This window comes from Pleurodeles waltl, chromosome 6, assembly GCF_031143425.1.
Source record: "Pleurodeles waltl isolate 20211129_DDA chromosome 6, aPleWal1.hap1.20221129, whole genome shotgun sequence".
NCBI classification, from domain to species: domain Eukaryota; kingdom Metazoa; phylum Chordata; class Amphibia; order Caudata; family Salamandridae; genus Pleurodeles; species Pleurodeles waltl.
The window spans coordinates 819,897,509-819,914,740 of NC_090445.1; the positions used below are offsets into that span (position 1 = coordinate 819,897,509).

Consider the following 17,232-nt stretch of genomic DNA (forward strand, 5'->3'; position numbering starts at 1 on the left):
ATTCTACACAAATCTTACTCAACACAAATAAAGTGAAACGTGACAAAGATGTAAATATTCTCAAGATTACAAAATACTGACATATTTTGAATTTTCACACTTAGGCCCCAAAAAAATATAACATGGTACATAATAGTCCATTCCAATATATAGACTTGAACATATTTTAAACTTCATTTCTTTGTTTGCGAGCCCGCATAGTGTTAAAAAAGGACATGGAGAAAACCATTAGGATTTTAACATAGTTAGAGATACAATTTATTATCCATCAAGCTAAATTGGCATATACTTTCCCAAATGTGCAAGAAAACTAGATATGATGCCTGATTTTACTCAACTGAATGTTCGAGATTCTCTCATACAGGCTGAATAAATGAAGAAAAAAGCTGGATGACAAAATGACAAATATATAATATAAAACTACACATTTCATAAGTTATGATCCTGTTTAGTGAAGGCTGGGAATTGGGTAGAATTTAGATATTCTGCTTTGCGTTGAAGGATTAAGGCATTCTGATTCACCACTCATTTGGAAGAATACTTCCTGTTCTTGAAGCTTCCTAGCAAATTCCTCTTCAAGGATCTGGAATAAGAAGAGCATAATGATTAAAAAAATATAAAGACGGCTGTGTTTGTTGGTTCCGAAATGGTAGTTATCTATTTCACCAACTAGCATTTTTTGAATATTTGTCGCCCTGAAAATTAAATATTTGTACTATGCAATTTCAAAACAGAACCACTGCCCTTTTAAGTATTTTCCAAGAAATAAAGTACAAGTTACTTACCTTCGGTAACGAAATATCTGGTAGAGACATATTCTAGTTGCAGATCCCTGATTTTTCCATCGAGCAATACCCTTGCACGTCGGTCGACTCCGCAGGCGTCGTAGTCGCCTTGATGACATCTGGAGTAGTATATAGACGCCGTCCTCATGCAGTGACCTCAGTTTCTTTTAATGACTTTACACGCCAAAGTGCAAAGCCGCTAAGAACACTGAGATTGGTGTCAGAGATAAGGACCTGAAAGGGGGAATCCCTGTCCCTAGAAATCAGTTCGCAAGCGGGGAGGATAGGTGGGTGGTAAGGAACCTGCAACTAGAATTTGTCTCTACCAGATATTTCGTTACCGAAGGTAAGTAACTTGTACATCTGATAGAGACTTCTAGTTGCAGATTCCTTATCTTAGAATAGATACCCAAGCAATGCCATCCTCGGTGGTGGGCTAGCGAACCAAGATCATACTAGAAAGTCCTGTAGAAGCGAACAACAAAAATAGCAGTCTCGACGGACCTGACTGTCCAGGCAGTAGTGCTCAGCAAACGTGTGCAGGGACGCCCACGTAGCCGCCTGGCAGATATCCAGGACAGGAACTCCGCGTGCTAACACAGAGGAAGCAGCAGTTGCTCTGGTGGAATGAGCCCGCAAGCCTTCGGGAGGTTGCTTCTTGGCCAAAGCATAGCACATTTTGATGCAAAGAAGCACCCATCGATAGATGGTACGCTTTTGCACCGCCTTCCCTTTTTTCGCACCCACATACCCAAAGAAGAGTTGATCGTCCACCCAGAAATCTTTAGTACGATTGAGGTAGAACGCCAACGCACTTTTTGGGTCCAGACAGTGGAGTCTCTCCTCCTCATGGGAAGGATGTGGGGGTGCCCAGAAAGTAGGCAAAGTGATGGATTGGCCTACATGAAAGGGTGTAACCACCTTAGGAAGGAAGGACGGCCTATTGCACAACTTTGTCAGGGTGCACAGACAAGTATGGAGGCTTTGAGAAAAGGGCCAGTAGCTCTCTCACCCTGCGAGCAGAGGTGATAGCGACAAGGACAGTTTTGAAGGTGAGGAGCCACAATTAGCTCATAGGGATTACACATCAAATAAGTAAGTACAAGATTAAGGTCCCACTGAGGCATGATAAATGGAGTGGGAGGAAATAAATTATTGAACCCTTTTAGGAATCTACTCACAATAGGAGATTTAAAGAGTGAGGGCTAATCAGGTAGCCTAAGAAAGACCGAAATGGCAGATAAATACCATTTAAGGGGGCCCAAAGCAGAGCCCTTCCGGCCTTCAGGCCGAATGGGAGCACGGTAAACTGAAAGTGCTTGTGACCTACCACGAATCGTAGGTAACGTCTGTGGGAAGGCAGGATGGGGATGTGGAAATAAGCATCTTGGAAGTCCAACGCTACCATCCAGTCGCCTGGGTCCAAAGCAGAGCCCTTCTGGGCTAAAGAAAAAATGAACAGAAAAACCTTGGATAGAGGGGCAGAAAGGGGATCAACAGATTTGTTGAGACACGATGCCAGAAATATACTCCAACGACAGGCGTGTACAGTTTTAGTTGATGGACACCTGGCTGCCAAGATAACATTGCAGACTTAGGGTGGAAGGGCAAAAGCTGTCAACTGTTGCCTCTCAATATCCACGCATAAAGGCGGAGGTTGGACAGGTTCGGGTGAAGAACTGTCCCCTGTTGCTGCGACAGAAGATCCGCCGAAGAGGCAGTCTGAGTGGAGGATCGATGGACAAGCTCAATAGCTCTGGATACCATACTCTCCGTGCCCGGTCCGGAGCCACCAAGATGACTTGGGCCCGGTTGTTTCTGATTTTCTTGAGAACTCTGGGCAGAAGAGGTATAGGCAAAAAGGAGGCCGGAGTTCCACTTGAGACGACATTGCGCATTCTCTGTGGAGGCGAACAGATCTAACCAAGGCTCTCCCCACTCTCCCCACTGCTGAAAGAGACCTTGCGCCACCTCCGGATGGAGACGCCAGTTGTGATCGGCTTTGCATCAACGGCTGAGTTTGTCCGCTCTGGCGTTGAGGAGCCCCCCAGATGTTGAACCATCAGGGTAATGCCCTGATGTTCCAACAGATGTCCAGAGGTGTAGTGCCTCCTGACAAAGGGTCCAGGTCCCTACTCCGCCCTGTTTGTTGCAATACCACATGGCGGTAGTATTGTCCGTGAACACCTGCACCACTTTCCCTTTGAGAGAGGGAAGGAATGCTTTCAACACAAGCCTGATCGCCCAGAGCTCCAGCAGATTGATATAGAGCCCCGACTCCGCTGGAGACCAGAGTCCTCTGATCTCTGCCTCTCCCATGTGACCACCCCAACCCAGAAGTGACGAATCTGTCACTGTAGAGAGATCTGGTTGGGGAAGGGAGAGGGATCTGGCATGGACCTAATGCCGATTCGAAAGCCACCACTGCAGGTCTTTCGCAGTCCCCTCCGAGATCAGGAGCAGATTGGAGAGATTTCCCCTGAAGCTGTGCCCACTGGAACTTCAGGTCCCACTGCAGAGCCCGCATATGCCAGCTCGCATGTGTTACTAGCAGGATGCAGGAGGCTATCGGAATCATAGCCTGAATGTCTTGGACTGGAGGATAAGCCTGAAACTGCACTGTGTCCAGAACCGCTCAGATGAAAGGGAGCAACTGAGAGGGGGGTCAGGTGTGACTTCGGCACGTTTCTAGTGAAGCCCGGCATGTGCAGGAGGTGCACCCGTAGTCTTAAGGGGGGAGACGACTTTCTGAGGTGAGTCTGCCTTCAACAGCCAGTCGTCAAGGTAGGGGAAGATTGAAACCCCTAACCTGCGCAGATGAGCTGCAACCAACGCCATCACTTTCGTGAACACCCGAGGGGCGCTGGTAAGGCCGAATGGGAGCACGGTAAACTGAAAGTGCTTGTGACCTACCACAAATCGTAGGTAACGTCTGTGGGAAGGCAGGATGGGGATGTGGAAATAAGCATCTTGCAAGTCCAACGCTACCATCCAGTCGCCTGGGTCCAAGGCAGACAGAACCTGAGCCAGGGTGAGCATTCTGAATTTCTCCTTCTTGAGGAAGTAGTTTAGGTCCCAAAGGTCTAGCATAGGACAAAAGCCCTTGTCCTTCTTTGCTATCAGAAAGTAGCTAGAATAACAACCACAACCTACTTCTGGCACAGGGACCTTTTCTATAGCTCCCTTGGCCAAGACAGCTGCGACTTGGTGGCGGAGAAGCACCAAATAATCCTCTGGAAGGCGATTGAAGGATGGTGGGCATGTGTGGTGGGGCAGATTCTAAAGGGAGGGAGTAGCCCTTTTGAACGATCTGCAAAACCAACCTGTCCGTGGTGATATGTTCCCAGTGGGGCAGGTGATGGCGAATCCTGCCACCAACTGGACAGGAGTGAGGGGACAGACTAGGAGGGTTTGGAGGCTGCAGCGGGGGCAGAGGTAGACTGAAGAGACCTCTGGTTCCCTGTCCCACGGCCACGTGGGATTCCGCCTCCTCAGCCACACATAGACTTAACAGAGTGTGAGGCACGGTGGCTGTGTGGAGGACGCAACTAGGAGCCCCTTCTGTTGCCACGAAAGGGGCGATAAGCGGACTGTGATGGTCGAGAGGCTGAGGAAAGACCGAGGGACTGAGCCATACCCTAGGAATCCTTTAATCTCTTTTAGGCAGAGTCTGCTTTGTCTCCGAAGAGACAGAGCCATCAAAGGGCATGTCCATGAGTGACTGTTGGACATCCCCTGAAAAAACAGAAGTACGTAACCAAGTGTGGCGTCGTAAGGCCACCATCGTAACAACAGAGAGTCGGTCGTGTCCAGCCCACAACAGATTGTTAACTTTGTCGCATATCCCATCGTTCACAGTTTGGGAGACGATAGCACGGACCCCCTCCGGTATCTGCGGCAGGACTTGCGCAACCGTATCCCACAAAGAGTGGGTATAGCGGCCCAAAAGGCATGCAGTGTTCACAGACCGCAGCACGAGACTGGAGGAAGAAAACAACTTCTTGCCAAACTGTTCCAGCCTTTTGGTTTCTCTATCCGGGGCACGGAAGGGAATGTGCCTGAAGAAGAGGAAGCCTGGATAACAAGACTCACAGGCGGGGGATGTTCAGACAGGAATTTAAGGTCGTTCGGAGCGGGCTGGGGGCGGCGTGCGATAGTCCTATTCACAGGAGGACCTGTGTTGGGTTTGGACCATGTAGCCAAAAGGACATCGGTGAGGGCTTCATTAAAAGGCAAAAGGGGTTCTGAAGTAGAAGCCTCAGGCTGAAGCACCTCCGTCAGGAGATTAGACGTGACCTCAACAGAGGGAAGCTTGAGACCAAGGACCTCAGCTGCCCCTACTGACCACCATACCTTAAGTTGCTCCCTCCGCCTTAGCCACGGTAGGAGGAGACAGCCTGCCAGAGTCAGGAGAAGTATCCAGTCCACAGGCTTCGCCCGATTCCTGAGCCCAGTCCATAGCAGGGTCATCCTGGTATTCATAAGGGTCCAGGGACCCCTCCAATTCCTCCCCATATTCGTACCCATAAGAAAAAGGGTCCAAATACGACCTGGTGCGAATAAGCCCCATCGAAGCCATTGGCTGCGGCGGTCGACGCCGCTCTGACTCCAAGTCGTCAGGGATAAGAAATGGGTCGATTTCGATAGTGGGCTCCACCACTTTCGAGACCGTCGATAATCGACCAGGCGCCGGGGAAGGTCTCAAGGGTGCGGATCAGCGCAGAGATCCGGAGGTGACCTCGTTGGCCGAAGCCATCAGCACGGAACCTGAAGTCACCTCAGCCGAAGCCCTTGGGCCCGAAGGCGCCGTATCGGGGTCAGACCGCCCAAATATGAAGCGCATGGCCTCATAAAACTCCTTAAGCTGGGCGGGGGTCACTCTGGGAAACTCGGGGAAGCGCAGAGCCAACCCAGACGCAGGCTCTGAGGACGGAGGCCTAGTGCGTAGGCGCTCTTCCCACGTCGGCCGAGCAACAGGGCGAAGTCAGAGAGCGATTGGACTTCTTCGACTTCTTTTTACCTTGAACCGACGATTAGGAAGAAGACGAGTGGTGATGACTCTGCGACCAATCTCGAGACCAGGACCTACGCGGACTCAAGTGCCGGGCTGCCATTAGCTTTAGGGACCGCTCCCTCAAAACCTTCGGGTGCATGGCCCAGCACTCCGAGCACGACTTAGGGACACCAGAGACCAGCCTGATGAGGATCCGTCATCGACATTGTCCGATGACTGTCCTCGCATGGCTTGAACCCGGTCTTTGGGAACTTCCTCGATGCACCAAAGTCGCACAGAAAAAAACTTTACAAAACGGTCGAATTCGGCCCAAAAATAGCCAGGATAGCTCTTTTCCAGATCAGCTCGTGGCGTGCAAAGAAAAGAACAGATGTCACTGCGTGAGGGCGGCGTCTATATACTACTCCCGACCAACACCACCTACCGACATGCAAGGGTATTGCTCGATGAAAAATCTCCGGATCCAGTCTGACGCCTGGGGGAAAATTCTAAGGTAAGGAATCTGCAACTAGAAGTCTCTATCAGATAGAATATTACTTAAGAGTAACACCTTGTTGTTGTTTTATAGATCATATCCTTTGTACTATCCGGCAATCTCATGGTATTTTGGAACATTACACAAAGGTTACTTCAAGAATTAAGTTTTGATTCGAGAACGACTTGTGACCATATATCCAAACGCTATAATGTATCAGCATGGAGACTCCAGTTGAAATTATTTTATTCAGATATCACTGTAATAGATGTGTCTGCTTATGCATGAGGATTTAAAGAAAAGCTTAGTAAAGTCAAACTAACCAGTCTACTTATTTCCAGCCACACGAGAGGTTGGTTTCATGTGACTTTACAACACAACAAGCTGCAAACAGTTGGTTACAGGTAAGCAGCATTCTCTTCCTGCAGCGTGTTGTTATAGACTGTATGATTTGCAGTAACCTAAAGACAGTGCCCCATTCCCATTGCCCTGAGGTGGACAGAAAGTAGGAGTAAGCCATACTTAATGATTTTAAAACAGTGTGACCCCGTTATGCTGGTTTCTACAATGATTGTAAAAACAGTAGTTTTGTGAATGTGTGAGCAGATGATGTTTGCAAATATCCATAAGAGGGATGCGCCAAAGTAAAGCCATGGTGTCTGTTTTTTAATCGTGAAAATAACTGTGGAATATCCATGGCTCACCTATTTACTTGTGCACAACAAACTTGAATGCACTAAAAGCAGTACACAGTCCTTCTGGCTATACACCTTTTAGGAATGGGATTTCAAAGGTGTTGGGATGCAAATGAGACAAAGGGCCCCATTATGAGTTTGGCAGACAGAAAGGGTGGCCTCCGCCTAGGCGGCGACCTAACTGCCAGAGCTATTATGGGTTTCCTGCTAGGTCGGAAACGAGGGAACCAAGCTACAGCATTGTCTCTGGCTCATAATCGAGCCGGCAGCAATTCTGTAGCCTGCAGTGTGCACTAGCATCCTCGCAGACAAAACAGACAGCAACACTTTGCGCAAGGGTGCAGAAAGAGGGCCAAAATGTTTGTCAGTGCACCAAGCCACAAACTTGGCCCAATGGCAGGCATATAGAGTGTTAGTGGAGGAATGCTAGGCTTCAAAGATGACCTCACAGACATTGAGAGGAAGATCACAGCATCTCAACTGCCAAGGAAGATCATAGACTCTCAACTGCCATCTTTCAATCTACATGCATGGAGGCGGAGCATGGGCAGGTTTGGGTGAAGGACCCAGCCCTACTGATGCAAGCTGATTGGAGGACTGATGCTCAAGCACAGGAGTTCAGGTTACTATACTCTCTTACCCAAATCTGAGGCAAAAGGATGAATTGTGCCCAACCTGTCCTGATCTTTTTCAGAACTTGGGGCAGGAGATGAAACAAAAGAGCTTGAAAACACCAACATGCACTGATATTGCACGTTCTCGGCAATAGATCTCACCAAGGTTATCCCCAGTCGCGGAGACCTTGCCTCATCATCTATTGTAGATACTATTCATGTTTCATTAAGCATTGGTGACTGAGTTTGTCCGCCCTAGTGTTCATAGACTCCACCAGATGTTGCACAGTCAGGAAAATGTCCTGATGTTCCAGTCACGCCCAGAGGCAGAGACGGTCCTGGCACTGGGTCCACAACCCCACCCTGTTTGTTCCAAGACCACATGGTGGTGGTGTCCATGAGCACCTGGACTAGCCTTCCCTTGACAGAAAAGAGAAAGGCATTCAATGCCAAGCGCATTGCTCTCAACTCCAACAAACTCTCCTAGATGGCCGCCCCAATCCAGAAGAGAGGCAGCTGTCACCTCTGTGAGATCTGGGTAAGGAAGGGAGAGGGAGTCTGTCGCTGACCTAATTGTGTTTTGTTAGCCACCCTTGCAAGTCTTCTGCAGTTCCCTCTGATATCTGATCAGGTCGGAGAGATCACTCTCTCCGACAGACTTCAGGTCCTGCTGCAGACCTCGTATATGCCAGCAGGCATGTTGTACCAGAAGGATGCAGGTGGCCAGGAGGCTCAGTTAGTCTCACTGAAATCCAGGATAGAGGCTGAAAATTCGCAATCATGGACTGAATAACCCTGGAAATCACCGCTCTGGAGGACAGACGTGGAATTGCACTGTTTTCAGAATAGATCTGATAAAAGGAAATGTCTGAGAGGAAGTCAGATATGACTTCGGCACAATGACTGAGAACTGCATCAAATGCAGGAGATCAGCCATAGTATTGAGGTGGGTGACACCTGTTGGGTGAACCTGCCTTTAACAGCTAGATGTTGAGGTATGGGAAGTCTGGAACCTCTGACCTCCACAGGTGGGCTACAACCACTGTCATCACTTTCGTCAAAGCCTGAGGGATGCTGTTAAGGCCAAAGGGAAGCACAATGAATTAAAAGTGCTTATGGTCCACTGTGAACCTTGGGCAGTGTCTGTGGGCCAGCAGGATGGGTATGTGGAAATGTGTCCTTGAAGAACGCTAAAATCAAGTCTCCGAGTCCAGGGCCTGAGGCAACATGAGATTTCTCCTTTCAAAGTACATAGTTGAATGGGTTTAGGTTTACTACAGGGTGGAGGCATCCTTCTTCAGCACCAGAAAGTAGCTGGAATAGCAACCACAACATATTTCTGACGCCAGCACCCTGTTGATGGCTCCTTTAGCCTAAACAACCTGCACTTCCTGATGCAGTAGGGATGGGTAATCCTCCATCAGCCGATATGAGAAAGATGGCATTGGTGGTGGGATTTCTCTGAATGGAAGGGCATAACCTGTGAAACAAATTGGAGCACCCGTTTGTCTGAATATATGTACTGCCAGTGGGGCAGGTGGTGCTTGATCTTGCTGCCGACCAGTTGCCCTTAATGTTGGGAGGGCATATTAAAGAGATTGGGAGGCAGCTGCTGCCCGGGTGTTAGTGTTGGGGGGGTAGGGAGGAATGGAGGGGTGGTACTAAGGGTACAAAAGAAGCTTGTAGGAGCCATGTACGTGGCCACAAAAAAAACACTGGGAAGCCTGCTGCCTGTGGTAGCTCGTTGGAAATTGACACAGCTGGTAACCCCGACCGCAGACACAAAAGGAGAATAACGCAGAAAGGGCCTGGCTTGGGCACATTGTGAGTCCCAACAGCCAGGTCCTACTGTCCTTTAAGAGTTTGAGTGCTGAATCTGTCTTGTCACCAAAGAGGCTAGTACCAACAAAAGAAATGTCGACAAGGGATGTCTGGACAGCCCCCGAGAAGTCATTATGCATGACAGCAAAGCGCCACAGACGATGCAATTGCTCTACCTAGTCTGTCATGTCCAGTCAACAGCGGATTGTGAACTATGCTGCATCCCGGCTGTAGGAAAGTGTCCTCTTTTTTGCCATGGTTAATCCCATTTTCTGCCTGTTGTCAGTATGTTTGACTGTGTCTACTTGGTTTCTGCTAACCAGGACCCCAGTAGCTTTGCTCTCTCCTCTAAATTGTACCTTTTTCTTCCCACAATTGCCATACTGGTCCCTCCCCCCCATATATATGGTACCTAGGTACCGAGGGCATTGGGGTTTCAGGGGATCCCTATGGGCTGCAGCAGTTATTTTGCCACCCATAAGGAGCCCATGCAAAGGGTTCTGCAGGCCTGCCATTGCAGCCTACGTGAACTGGGTGCACGCACCAGATTTAACTACAGGTCACTGCAAGTCACCCCTATTGTGGGCCCTCTCAGCTCAGAGGGAAGGAGACAGGTACCTGTGTATGAGGGTACCCCTTCACTAACAGAGGTGCCCCACAAACTCTAGCCCCATTTTACTGGACTTCGTGAGTGCAGGGGCGCCATTTTATGCGTGTGCTGGGCAAAGGTCACTACATATGTCCAGCTACATAATGGTAACTCTGAAACTGGGCATGTTTGGTATCAAACATGTCGGAATCATACCCCAATTCTATTACAAATATTGGAAGTATGATTCCATGCACTCTGGGGGCTCCTTAGAGGACCCCCAGCATTGCTACCACCAGTCTTACAGGGTTTTCCAGGCAGCCCAACTGACAGGTTTCTTCCCTCCTGCTGCTTGATCTGATCAAACCCAGAAAGGCAGAACAAAGGATTTCCTTTGTGAGAGGGAGGTAACACCCTCTCCCTTTGGAAACGTGTGATTGGCATGGGAGGGGTAGCCTCCCCAAGCCACTGGTTTGCTTTGAATGGCACATTTGGTGCCCTCCGTGCATAAACCATCCCACACCGGTTTAGGGATCCCCACAGTCCCTACTCTGGTGCAAAACTGGACAAAGGAAAGGGGAATGATCACTCCCCTGTCCATCACCACCCCAGGGGTGGTGCCCAGAGCTCCTCCAGAGGGTCCCTGCCATCTTGATTCTAAGGTTGGCAGGGAACTCTGGGATCATCTAAGTGGCCAGGCCAGGCAGGTGACATCAGTGCCCCCTCCTGATAGGTGCTTACCTGGCTAGGTGACCAATCCCCCTTTAAGGGATTTTTAGGGACTCTCTCTTGGGTGGGTCTTCAGATTCGGCTTGCAGCATTCCAGCAGGACTCCTCTGCAACCTTTACTTCGCCTTCTGGCCTCCGGAACTGTGATTGGAACCTCCAGGACCCGGCAAGGTGCTTCCAAGAAGAAAGGACTCTTCAGCAATATTGTTTCCAGCTTTGCAACAATTTCCTTGCTGTGGATCCTCTGAGAATGCAACTCTTCCGCCTGCACAAGAAGGAATTTTCTCTTGGAGTGAAGGAGTCATTTCCCTGCAACTGCAGGCATCTACAACAACTGACGACCGGCTGCGTGGATCCCCTCTCCTGGTGAGCTGAATGGATCCTGCACCATGGGTGGTGATCCGGAGTAGTCCTCTTGGTCCTCTCTGCCAGCTGTCCAACTTTGGTGGAGGTAAGCATTTGCCTTCCCACGCAGGACACTGCACTGCATCTCTTGCAGCTGCCAAGGCTTGTTTGCATCTCCTCCAAGGGATCTTCAGGCAAATTGTAGCTCCAGCCCCCAGCACTCCATCCTGCAAAGCACAGCCTCCTGCGTGGTTCTCCTGCAGAATGGGATCCACTTCTGTAGTGCTGCGTGGGCTGCTCCTGCGACTCCTATGTCCCTGTCCTGTGGGACTCCTGTGGGTGCTGCCTCTGCTCCTGTAGGCCTTCTGCGATGCAGAGGGCCTCCTGTGACTCCTCCTCCTGGGTAGATTCCTCCTGGACTTTGCTGGTCCCCAGCAGCACCTCTTTTCCTCCAACCCTGAGTTTGCCTTTGCCAAGGCTTGTTGGTGGAAATCCTGCACCGACACCAGTCTGCAATCTCCCTTCCGTCGTGGGACATCTTCTGCATTTATCTGGAATTCTTCTCCAGCTCTGGGGCTGCAGTACTGACCTGTTCTTCAGAACCGTCGACCAACTCCTGCACCCACAGCTGGGTGGGTAGTACCTCCTACTCCTCCTGGACTCCACTGTGACTTTTGGACTTGGTCCCCTCTCTCCACAGGTCTTCTTTCTTCAGGAATGCACCACTGGTTTTCTTACAGTCTTCTCAGAGTGTCTTCTTTTACTTCTTTTCCTCCTTTTGGGTGGTTGGGGAAAATCCAGTGATTTACTCCTGCATTCCTGGTCGCTGGGGGTGTACTGTGTTACTTACCTTTGTGGCTCTCTAGTACTCTAGTACTCCCATCTCCCCTCTACACATTTGACTTACCTTGGTGGGGGTGCCTTGTTCGCATTCCATTTTTTTTGTATATGGTTTGTGCTCCCTCTAGGGTTACTATTGGTTATCACTGCACTGTTTTCTAACCTTTTCTATGCCTATTTCTGATTGCTAGTGTATATATTTAGTGTATTACCTACCTCCTAAGGGTGGGTCACCTGTCTAGTAATTTGTGGTGATTGGTTCCAAAAATAAAGTACCTTTATTTTTGTACAACTGAGTTTTTTATTTCACGTGTGTAAGTGCTGTGTAACTACAGTGGCACTGCATGAGCTTTGCATATCTCCTAGATAAGCCTTGGGTGCCCATCCACAGTTAGGGGTAGAGACTGGCTTCTAGACACTGCCTAAATTCATTAAGAGGGGATACCTGGGCCTGGTATAAGGTTTAAGTACCATAGGTACCCACCACACACCAGGCCAGCTTCCTACACTGGCCATTGGAAATGGCTTGGTTTCCTCCGAGACTGTGGGGAGCACACTGTATGGGTATACCAGCCTAAGATGCATGCAGCCTTCAAAGACCGCAGTGAAATTCTGATAGAAGAGAAAATCCTCTTACCACTGGTGTCTAGCCTCTGGATTCCTTATCAGGTGGTGTGGTAGGGAACACATCAGGGTTAACCTTAGACGTATAGGCCTGCACGACTAGGCTCTCATGGGCAAGGTGGTGGATGAAAGCTGAATCCCAGTAGCGGAGTTGTGGTGGTGGGCATCCTCCTGTGCGGAGGAGCAGGGCTTGGCCCAGGCTCCAAGCAGGACATTAGTGACGGCTTCATTAAAGGGGAGAAGAGGCTCTGTAGGGACTACTCTGGGTAGAAGCACCTCTGTGAAGACGTTGGTCTTGACTGCCATATGGTTCAGGACCTCAGCCGCCCTTCGGCACTAGCTTGTAAATGTAGCCTCTTCCTCTGTAGCCACAGTAGTAGGACAGACCAGGCCAATGTCTGGTAGGTATCCATTTTGTTTTGCTGAATGGCACCTTATCTGGATTCACATTCAGTGCATTGATTCTGTAGGTGTCTCTGGTTCCTCTTGGAGATGGTGTCAAAATAAGGTTGAATTTGCAAACAGGTGCTCTACCACCTCTGTCCCATTTTTTGCTCAACTGTACGCCCATAGTGTTTCGTGAAAGTGTGGACTGAAGACCAGTTAACTGCCATGCACATGCCGCTTAGCGGCACGTTTGCTAGAAAGCTAAAGTAGACCCTTTTTTCTTGTGGAATGTGCTCTAGGCCTTCCTTTCAAATGTCTGCCTGCTACCTGGTAGCAACATTGTATTGTTGCACTATCCCTCCTGCAATGGTGCCCTTTGTTACTGATGATCCTTTGCTTCATATGAAGAAGTGGTTTCTTTAATTCTCTTTAATTATTTACATGTAGTAAATTACTGCTCTGCAGACAACCAGTGAGTGTAGGGCTCTTTCGACCTGTGTTTTTGGAAAAAAGCTTGGAGAAGAATTGTTTGATTCACATGGAACTATTATGACAGAGTTCACGGGTGGTTAGGGCTTGCAGCTTGCTGACCCTACATAATGATGTTTGCCATTAGGAAGGCAGTTTTAAAGGTCAGGAACAGCAGCGCTGCCTCGTGCAATGGTTCAAAGGGCACCTTAATTAGTTGTGTCAGCAACAGGTTAAGGTCACACGCTGGTGCTACTGCTGACCTAGGTGTTCTCTTTGCCCCCTCTAGTAACCTTTTAATCACTGGGGCAGTTAAGAGGATTCTTCCTATGTGTCCTCTTGTTGAGGTTACTACCGCTAGGTGTACCTTTAGCGAGACTTACATGAGGTTGTCATGTAGTAGGTGTGTGAGGTATCTGATTACTTTGGTGTCTTCAGTTTTGCGTTCCTAAACCGCATTACAGCATCAGTGCCATTTTGCTGGATAGCACCTTCTTTTATTCGCCCCTTTTAGGATGTCCACAACCCCATTGGGAGGCTGAGGTGACCAAACTCTATGTCCTCAGGGGCTGGGGCACCGGACTCCAAGAGTTTAGTTCCAGTTGGTAGACCTTTCCCTCTTTTAAGGGTGAGAAGGTTGTGCTTTGTTGGCAATTTTATTACGTTCCGTTGTGCCATTCTCACCAGTCCAAGAGCCATGTTTGTCTTGCTCACAGTGTGGCGATGCTGATAACTGTCATGTGTGACTGTTTGCACTTGCTTATGACCAGGAATGTGAGGAGAACTGGTGGAAAAGCATGTGCAAATCTCCCTTACCAGTTTCTCAACAATGCATTGCCCTTGCAGTGGTGTGGTGTGGGTGGGTGCATGGATGCAATGTCTTGGTATTTTGCATTTTTTGGTGTTGCGAAAAGGTCGATCTCTGGTACCCACCAGTGGTGTGAGCCCCATCCTCATTCCAGATGATCAGGAGCTGGAACTACGTCATTCGGCGCAGATTCAGACTTTGATGGTGCCGCCAGGGGCCAGATCAGTGCCTGAGGCTTATTTTGATCAGCCAGGTACAGGTGAGAAGTAGGAGGGGTTCCATGACCCTTTAGAATATGATTTGGAGCAAATGGACTGGTATGAGGAACTAGGGGAAGCTAGTGGACTGGATACTTCTCCAGATACTGACATGCTCTCACCTCCTACTGTGGCTACGGAGGAGGTAGGTTCATATGCTATGGTGCGCAGGGCAACTGAGGTCCTGGACCTAGATTTGCCCACAGTGCCAGTCAGGACTAACCTCCTGACTGAGGTGCTTCAGACGAGGGTTTCCACATCAGAACCATTGTTATCCTTTAATGATGCCCTCACTGATGTCCTGATGGAGACTTGGCCCAAACCCAGCACATGGGCTCCCGTAAATAAGACAATCAGCCGCGACCACAGACCAGCTCCTAAAGATCTTCGTTTCCTCATCCAACACCCCACCCCGGACAGCTTGGTGGTCCAGGCCTCCACTGCGCATGGTGCCGTCCCTTCCGCTCCCCCGGATAAGGAATCCAACACGCTGGATCAACTTGGAAAGAAAATGCTTTCTTTCTCCAGCCTGGCATTGAGGTCTGTAAACCCATCATGCGCATTGGGCTATTTTTCCCATACTTCATGGGATACGGTGGCACAGGTGCTGCCTCGGGTCCCCGAACGTGCGGGACACTCTCTCTTACAAGCTGTTAAAGATGGGAGATCCTATTCTGGATTTACGGGACATTAATCTCTTCCTCAAAAAGGAGAAATTCAAGATGCTTACTCTTGCTCAGGTCTGGTCTGCCCTAGACCAAGGAGTCTGGATGGTAGCGCTTGTTTTGCAGAATGCGTATTCTCACATTCCTATACTGCCTGCCCACAGGCGTTACTTGCGGTTCAAGGTGGGCCACTAGCACTTTGAGTTTACTTTGCTCCTCTTCAGTCTCACCAGTGCCTCTCGGGTGTTCACAAAAATGATGGCGGTGGTAGCAACTCATCTGCGCAGGTTATGGATTTCAGTCTTCCTCCTACCTCGACGACTGGTTGTTGAAGGCTTCTACGCCCCAGGCTCTCGTCACCCACCTTCTGACTATGACAAACCTCTTGCATTCACTGGGGTTCAATATAAACGTGCCAAAATCACACCTGACTCCCTCTCAGAGGCTCTCTTTCATCTGAACTGTTCTGGACACAGTGCAGTTTCGGGCTTATCCTCCCGAGCAGGGAGTCCAGGATATTCAAGGTATGATACCAATGTTTCGGCCTCTATCCTGGATTTCAGCGAGACAGACTGAGGCTGCTGGGACTCATCGCCTCCCGCATCCTGTTCGTCAAACATGTCAGATGGCATATGTGGGCTCTGCAGTGGGACCTGAAATTCCAGTGGGCACAGCATCAGGGGAATCTCACCAACAGTTCAGATCTTGGAGGGAACTGCAAAAGACATGCAGTAGTGGTTAATGAACCACTACTGAGGGATGTGTAGCTGCAGATACACATGCTGTGCATTATCCTGCCATCTAGTGTTGGGCTCCGAGTGTTACAAGTTGTTTTTCTTCGAAGAAGTCTTTTCGACTCACGAGACCGAGGGACTCCTCCCTTTCGGCTCCATTGCGCATGGGCATCGACTCCATCTTGGATTGTTTTCCCGCAGAGGGTGAGGTAGGAGTTGTGTATATAGTAAAGGTGCCCATGCAATGGAGTAACTATGTATGTACATAATGTGTATAAAATAGTATATATTTACAAATTTACAAGTTTAATTCAACTTATAACGGCTACAGGCTCACGGGGAGGCGGGAGGGCCTATGTGAATCTGCAGCGTCTCATGCCACGAACAGATGTACACTGGGTAAGTGACATTTTCCATTCAATGGCATGTGTAGCTGCAGATACACATGCTGTGCATAGACTAGTAAGCAGTTATCTCCCCAAAAGTGGTGGCTTAGCCTGTAGGAGTTGAAGTTGTCTGAAACAATGTTCGTAATACAGCCTGTCCTACTGTGGTTTGTTGTGTTGTTAACACATCTACACAGTAATGTTTTGTGAATGTATGAGGCGTAGACCATGTGTTACAGATTTCTGTCATAGGTATATTTCCTAAAAAGGCCATTGTGGCGCCTTTCTTCCTAGTGGAGTGCGCCTTTGGCGTAATAGGTAGATCTCTTTTTGCTTTAATATAGCAGGTCTGAATACATTTCACTATCCATCTGGCAATGCCTTGTTTGGATATTGGATTTCCTGCATGAGGTTTTTGGAAGGCTACAAACAATTGTTTTGCGAAACTGTTTTGTTCTATCAATGTAATACATTAGTGCTCTTTTAATGTCTAACGTATGTAAGGCTCTTTCGGCTACTGAGTCTGGTTGTGGGAAAAAAACTGGGAGTTCCGCTATTTGGTTTAGGTGGAACAGTGATATAACTTTTGGTAAGAATTTGGGATTTGTACGGAGAACCACTTTATGTTTATGTATTTGTATAAAGGGTTCTTGTATAGTAAATGCTTGTATTTCACTTACTCTTCTAAGAGATGTGATAGTTATTAGGAAGGCTACTTTCCAGGTTAAGTATTGCATCTCACAAGAGTGCATAGGTGCGAATGGTGGACCCATGAGTCGTGTTAATACAATATTGAGGTTCCACGAGGGGACTGGTGGCGTTCTCGGGGGTATGATTATTTTCAATCCCTTCATAAATGCTTTGATAACTGGGATTCTAAAAAGTGATGTTGAATGTGTAATCTGCAGATAGGCAGATATTGCTGTGAGATGTATTTTAATAGAATAAAATGCTAGTTTAGATTTTTGTAAGTGTAATAAGTAGCTTACAATATTT

At 48.6% G+C, this 17,232-nt stretch overlaps 1 protein-coding gene across 1 annotated transcript in view; it reads right to left on the reverse strand.

Moving 5' to 3' along the window:
• Positions 1-370: 370 nt before the first annotated feature.
• LOC138301709 (STE20-like serine/threonine-protein kinase) overlaps positions 371-17,232 on the reverse strand; it is a 221,009-nt gene continuing 204,147 nt past the window's right edge. The window contains exon 17 of the mRNA XM_069242224.1: positions 371-583. Coding sequence (XP_069098325.1) covers positions 449-583 — 135 coding nt within the window. The 3' untranslated portion in view covers positions 371-448. The remainder of the gene's footprint in view (positions 584-17,232) is intronic.